The following is a 6,396-nucleotide window of genomic DNA, read 5'->3' on the forward strand; positions in this document are numbered from 1 at the left end:
TTTTATTTATAGTTTGTGGGAGACAGAGAATTTTTTGTTCGTGAATGAGAATACAAACAATGAATTTATTGTATTCATTTCTCTACAATTGATTGTGCAAATTAAAATGTAAAGTAAAAACTCACATTCATTCTTTAATGAAACATGTCCTTAATGAGATATCAACTAATTTTATTTATTTCTTTACCAAAACATACAATCCCCACACCTATGTAATTGTGATCTTCACTTTGTGAAAAAATACACCCACAAAAAGAAATATCATTCTCCTTTCTTGGTTTTCTTTCTAAATTACTTTGTCCTCATCGATTTTCTATTCCTTGTGAATTTCTAGGCAATAGTTTGTGCAATTCCAAACTTTTAACCACAAGTGCACGTGTTTAGAAGTGGCAGTAGAGCCTTGGGAAGCAACCGGCTAGAAGAATTTGCACTAGAGTCAGGCCAAAATTGCTTTCAAGACAGTGGTTTGACAAACTTGAAGGAAGTAAAGACCAATGCAACTGCAATGGTGTTAAGTCGGGCTACAGAAGATCAACCTGTGTACAGATACATGCATGTTCCCTCAAACGTTTTTTCATGCAATAATGCAGACCAAACTTCACAACAAAAAGCTCACCGCCTAAGGTATAGGCTTGGACCTTAGACATTTTTAATTTTAACAAAGGCCTTACAGCCCTTACCCTGTTGAAGTAGTGTTACCTGCCAAGTGTAGGGTAAGGGGGGTGCACATTGTATGCAACTTTGCCCTTAGACACATGTAAGAAACTGTTTCCGCATCTGAAAACCCGAAAGAGCATCATTGCCCCAAGACTTGTATTCACTTTGTTTTCTAGCTAACATGCAAAAAAGTTTATTGAATTCTACCATTTTGATATCCGTATTTCTCTTCATAAGACGGTACTAGACTTAAGCTCGACGAACCCATCGCTCCAGCCGAAGCTGCTTTAAAGGAGGACCAACATATGGCTTAGTCCTCTGGGGGCACCGCCATTTTCCTGTTGTCTCCAAAGCACTAGGATTCATATTGGTTGTTTCTGCAAGTGCCTTTCTAGTCAAACCATGCCTGTGGCAGTTTGATGCAACAGTGACTCCACTTAAAGGAGACTGAACTGCAGCAGGCCTTGGCAAAGGACTTTCCTTGTGCACTTGGTTATTTCTGCCCTTTCTGGTTGATCTAAAACCATTCTCTCGCGAGTCATTTTTATGATTTTCTTTGTCCGTGATTTCCTCAGCTTGCCTTTTGGATAACTTCTGACTTAACACACTCGTCTCTGAACTATTTTTAGGTTGCACATCATCAGCAGGCTCAACACTATCTTCAGATTTCAAGCTGTTCTCTGCAGAATCCTTCCTGTGAATTGGATGTCTATACAATTTTTCACCTTCGTAGCTTGAATGATTAATGATACAAGACACTTTGCAGTTATTTTTTGGTGGGGATATGGTCTCCAAATGCTCTCCCTTGGTTTTGTCTTTGATTACTATGTCATATCTTGGTGAATCATATTTGCAATTCTGCATCGTCTTGTAATTTGGAGTATGTTGATTAATCCTTTCAAGAGACATTTCATTGGATACTCCTGTGCTCTTTGCGCCATCAGCCGCCTCCTGATCCTTCGAGTAAAGGAAAATTACTAAGAGTACTTATAAAAATATGGTAAGGTAGAACCTCTATTGAGTACCTGAAGTACTAGTTACCTTCTTTGCATGGTAAAAACAATTATATAATGCAAACTATCCGGTATAATCCTGCAGGTGGGATCTGGGGAGGATAAGATGTAAGTAGACCTTACATCTATAGCATGATTTCTTGAAGAACAGGTGATGGAAAGGAGAGAGAAGGTGAGTTGAGATACATAACCAAGTAGATCAAGTGTACCTTCGAGACAGATTGATGCTGATACTCGTCATCATGGATAAAAGCAGTTACTAATGAATTCCTCAAATCTTGAAGTTCCCCACTGCCACTATACTCATTCATATACACTTTGTCATCTAAATCTTTCTCATGGTCTGGAATTGTGAAGTCTTCAATAGTATCCACTTTTGGAGATTCGTAAACATAGCTAGAGAACCAGTTCCGGATGTCTGGAGGCTCTGATATAAGACCATATAGGAAAATGAAGATTAGCATTAATAAAAACTATCATTGTCTGCTTAAAACAATGAAAACTCATATATTAAGAGGTGAAAGGATTACAATTACCTGAAGCAAGTGAAATGTCATCTGAAGAAGAGTCCACATCCTAAAAGACACAAGCACGCAAAATCATGGTTCAGGAAGAAAACACAGGAGAGACGATCCAAAAAAATCCCCAGTGCTACACTATGTGCCAAAAAGGGAACTCATTGGTACATGAATTGATATTTGTCCATCCTTACAAGATTTTGCAAATTTTCCTCACACAGAATTGCTCATCTACTTCCAAAAAAATATTTTTGAGCTTTACAGACTATCGGGAACATACTAATGAAACCTGTAGGAATAATTAGAGAAAATGGGAACATTCTTATCCAAATCCACCACCAAGATGGAGCACTTTTTGATAGCCTCATATTCCAATCAAAAGTTTGCACAATAGAAATTGAAACAACAGTCGAAAGTAACTTCCCTGACCTACCCATTTGTTGTCTGCAACAGAGTTTGTACACCGAACAAGGCCCTTTGAAGCCACATCGACACCAAAAAACAAACTATGGCTTTTCCCATTTGTTCGATTTTCAGCAGAATTATCTTCCTCCTTGCTGTTGATGCCTGTTTTGCATCCTTTAGAGCTAGTATCCTCGTTGAAACCGATGTCAATTGATTCAGGTACTCTAAAATCATCACTATCATCCAAAAGGGGAGTTTCAGGTACAAAACTTGAGAAACAATCCTTGGTATCTAAAGGCTCTGATAGCACTGACATAGGGACAGAAAGTTAGCTTCCTACGAATTTAATGTATGTGAGCAATTTTGATGTGCAAATTTAAGTGAGAGATGAACGGGAACACTTATTTTGTGTTCTAGTTTATCGGCATATATAGGATCTAAAATTTCACTTCTTTTACTGAGATGCCAGAAAACAATACACTAGTAAGAAATACTTCATAGCATGTAGAAGAGCCGAACTTACCAGAAGAAAATGAGAGATTATCTGAAGCTCTCCAATCCTGTGAAACAACTAATAAAGTTACATTACTGATCTTAGAAAGTGATATTTAGTAACAATCTACAACAGTTGCAACTTCCAAAGCTCTTAATAACTATAAGGTTAAACCCATGACGCAGACAAAATCTCTTTAATGTTGAGACTCTAATGCAAGGATTTCTGAGTATAATACATAACAAACACTCGAACTTGGCATCAACTGGCAAGTAAACACTCCAACTTTGAGTATTCACCTCTAGACACCTCGACTCGCCTTTACAGTGTAAGTTGAACACTCCAACTTACAAAATGATCATTTAGACTCCTCCAAAATTTATGCATCACGTCAGTGTGGGGTATCCGTGAGACACAATAAGGGTGCGTTGGGAATGTTTAGCTACCAGTTGAGATCAAGTTGAGGTATCTACATATGCACTCTCAAAGTTGGAGTTCTTACTTGCTTGTTCATTTTATGTATTATACCTAGTAATATTCCTGCAGCTTAAACTTTTTAACGAGGGGTTGAATTTTCCTACTTTTCCCTACATCATGAAGGGGTCGATTCAATTCAACAAAATTTATGTTTCTTTCAGCAAATTTATGCTGGGAAAACGGGAAAAACCTAAATGCAAATGTTAATGGCTAAGAGCAGAAGTTCAACTACCTTAATTGGAAGTTCGATATCTCCTTCTGAAGCTACATTCTCACCACAATGCAACGAATTCCTTCGGCCATCAACCTCTTCACCCAAATCATCCCTTTTTCTTTTTCCGACACCTCCGGAATCATCACATTCTTGAAAATCATCAATCCCTCTCAAAACCGGTGATTCATATGCATAGCTTGAGAACCAATTTCCAATATGAGGAGGCTCTATTGGTTAAAACGAGAAAAAAAAAAAAAAAAAAAAAAACACAATTAGAAAAAAAAAAAAAAATAAACGGGACATTCTGGATAACTCTTTGGAGAAATTATGCATACCAGAAGGAATCGACAGTGAGCCTACAGAATCCAACACCTGAAATTCAAAGTTGCTCAGTCAGTAAGAAGTATTAGTTCCTCTTCGTTAGCAAAACAAAAAACTAAGCTAGCGTTTAGCCATAGATTTAGGAGTAGATTTTAGAAAATATCTGTTTGTCCACGAAATTTGATTTCCCAAAACCCGCTCAGACCAATTTTTGGATTTTTGGGACTTGCATGTAAAATTCATGTCCAAACACAACTTCAAATTCAAAAAATTACAACTTGGTAAAATTAAATTTTCAAAAGTTATGACCGAACGGGAGCTAAAAAGCTTCCGGCATAACCTGCTTCGACATTTGGCTCGAGGATACAAGGATAATCAAACAATTTTCGGATTTGATGTTTGAAAATGTGAAAAGAGAAGCTATAAGAATTAGAGCAAAAATTTTCGGATTTGGATAGTCTATAATGGCGCGTCTTTTAAATTTTTCAAATTCGTTATTTCCCGGGATAAATTTTACATCTGCTTGAAAATATTTATTCTGGGTTCAACTTTTGAAATTTCCACATTTCTCCTGTATTATATACTTGGCTGCAGAACTGGTCCACTATTTTTCCTTTATTACACTTTTATGCACTTACAATACAATTGATCAGGTGTGGCTCAACCTAATCGGTGGCCTAAAGCCAAATTACAATACGAGGCTTTAAACTTTTTTATTTTTATAAAAGTCATGCATACATTATTTGATATGTATATTTCTAACCTTTTAAATGCAAAGTTGTTAAATTGTTATTTTTGAAGTGGATTAATAAGTAAAGAATGCCACATAAATTGAAACCCAATGAATAAAAAATAAAAAGAAAAAGAAAATAGAGCAGTAGAATTCATTCTAAAATGTGTTAACTCAATATCATAACAAAATTTCACTACTTAAAATTTGTTTGTTACTTCGTCTAAATAATTTTTTTTTCAAAAAAATTAGCCCATAAGGCCAACTTATACTCACTCCGTTTCAAAAATAATGGTCATACTTTCCTTTTAAGTCTGTTTCAAAATGAATGGCTCTTTTCTTTTTTAACAATATTTTAATTCAACTTTTCGCATGATAAATTTAAGATCACAAGATTAAATGACATTTTGACACATTTGATATAACTTTAATTTAGGATCACAAGAATAAAATAAATTTCTTTACTTTTAAAAATTTTGTGTCAAATCAAATTAGTTCATTTACTTTTAAATAAAAGGAATAATAATTGTTTTGGAACCTAAAATATTTGAAGACCTATAGCAGCCGCTTTGTTCGCTTGGTCCTTGAGCTGGCTCCGGAATTGATACAAGCACCTGTTCGTTGTTCTAGACTTTTAGTTTGGTTTTAGTATCATAATGGTCCCTAGCTTTGAAAAATAAATGATAATTGGTATTCTTCAATAATTAAAATTATTATCGAATGTCCTTAATTACATTTAAGTCAAAGGTTGTATCTTTTGAGTGAACATAATTGGCACACTAAACAATCATTTGGCTATGCAACTTTTCCCCGAACAACTTTACTTGGGTCTTTGTACAGAATCAGAATGTTTTGGGTTTATAATAAGGTCAATTTATTAAGATTAAAATGTTTGAATTTAAATACATAATTAGATATTAAAATACAATATTAAGATCTGCATATTAAATAATTAAAGTTATTTGACTTTATAATATTTGAATGTGTGAATTTGTTTTAGGTAAAATTTAAGAAATATAAAAGTCAAATAAAATATTAATTGATATGAATATAATATGAACAAAATTCTTTTAAGAAATTGTATAGTGATTGGGGGGTGATAGTGGTAATGAATAATGATAATGTGGTGATTGTGGTTATCGAATGAGACGGTGGTAGAATTTGGCTGGTAGTAATGGTCGAGGGCAATAGCTAATGGCAATGGAGCTACCAATATTGATTAATAGTGGCGGTTAATAATATGGTGGTGGTTGATAGTGATAGCTAATAATGGTGGTGATTGATATATAATAATGGTTGATGATTTCGATAATTAATTGAATAGCATAACATAAAATGTTTTTTATCCATAGAGTCCTAAACTTGGATTTACATCCAATTAATCAAAATATTCCTTTATTTAGTAAAATTGACATTTTTTACTTCCTTTCTCTCTCTATATAATCTATCTAAGCACCTTCTTGTACAATCATCCAATAAAATCTCATCAAATAGCTCTTAGTTCTAATGGTCACATTGCTACAAACAATAAAAGCTAGATGGAGGGGGAAAAAAAGTATAAATTACAC

At 34.6% G+C, this 6,396-nt stretch overlaps 1 protein-coding gene across 2 annotated transcripts; it reads right to left on the reverse strand.

Moving 5' to 3' along the window:
* Nucleotides 1-561: 561 nt before the first annotated feature.
* On the reverse strand, nt 562-4,586 carry LOC107872933. 2 transcript variants are annotated; one of them, XM_016719606.2, is made up of 8 exons: nt 4,439-4,586; nt 4,113-4,149; nt 3,796-4,004; nt 3,117-3,153; nt 2,622-2,902; nt 2,207-2,246; nt 1,880-2,097; nt 562-1,608 (listed from the first exon to the last, which is right to left on the reverse strand). In XM_016719606.2, the coding sequence occupies exons 1-8, from the start codon at nt 4,448-4,450 to the stop codon at nt 907-909; spliced, it is 1,536 nt and encodes a 511-aa protein (XP_016575092.2). In that variant the 5' UTR covers nt 4,451-4,586; the 3' UTR covers nt 562-906. The 2 variants fall into 2 exon arrangements, with proteins under 2 accessions (XP_016575092.2, XP_016575091.2); XM_016719605.2 differs by having other exon boundaries at nt 562-1,614.
* Between the last annotated feature and the right edge of the window lie 1,810 nt (nt 4,587-6,396).

The sequence above is a fragment of the Capsicum annuum genome, chromosome 6 (genome assembly GCF_002878395.1).
Source record: "Capsicum annuum cultivar UCD-10X-F1 chromosome 6, UCD10Xv1.1, whole genome shotgun sequence".
Classification (NCBI taxonomy): Eukaryota; Viridiplantae; Streptophyta; class Magnoliopsida; order Solanales; family Solanaceae; genus Capsicum; species Capsicum annuum.

Excerpts from the sequence above, each read along its gene's own strand:
- LOC107872933 (XM_016719605.2), bottom strand. Across the intron at positions 4,005-4,112 it reads CTCACTGTCGATTCCTTCTG|AGCCTCCTCATATTGGAAAT; the intron begins GTATGCATAATT and ends TTTAACCAATAG. Across the intron at positions 2,247-2,621 it reads CTGTTGCAGACAACAAATGG|GATGTGGACTCTTCTTCAGA; the intron begins GTAGGTCAGGGA and ends TGTGTCTTTTAG.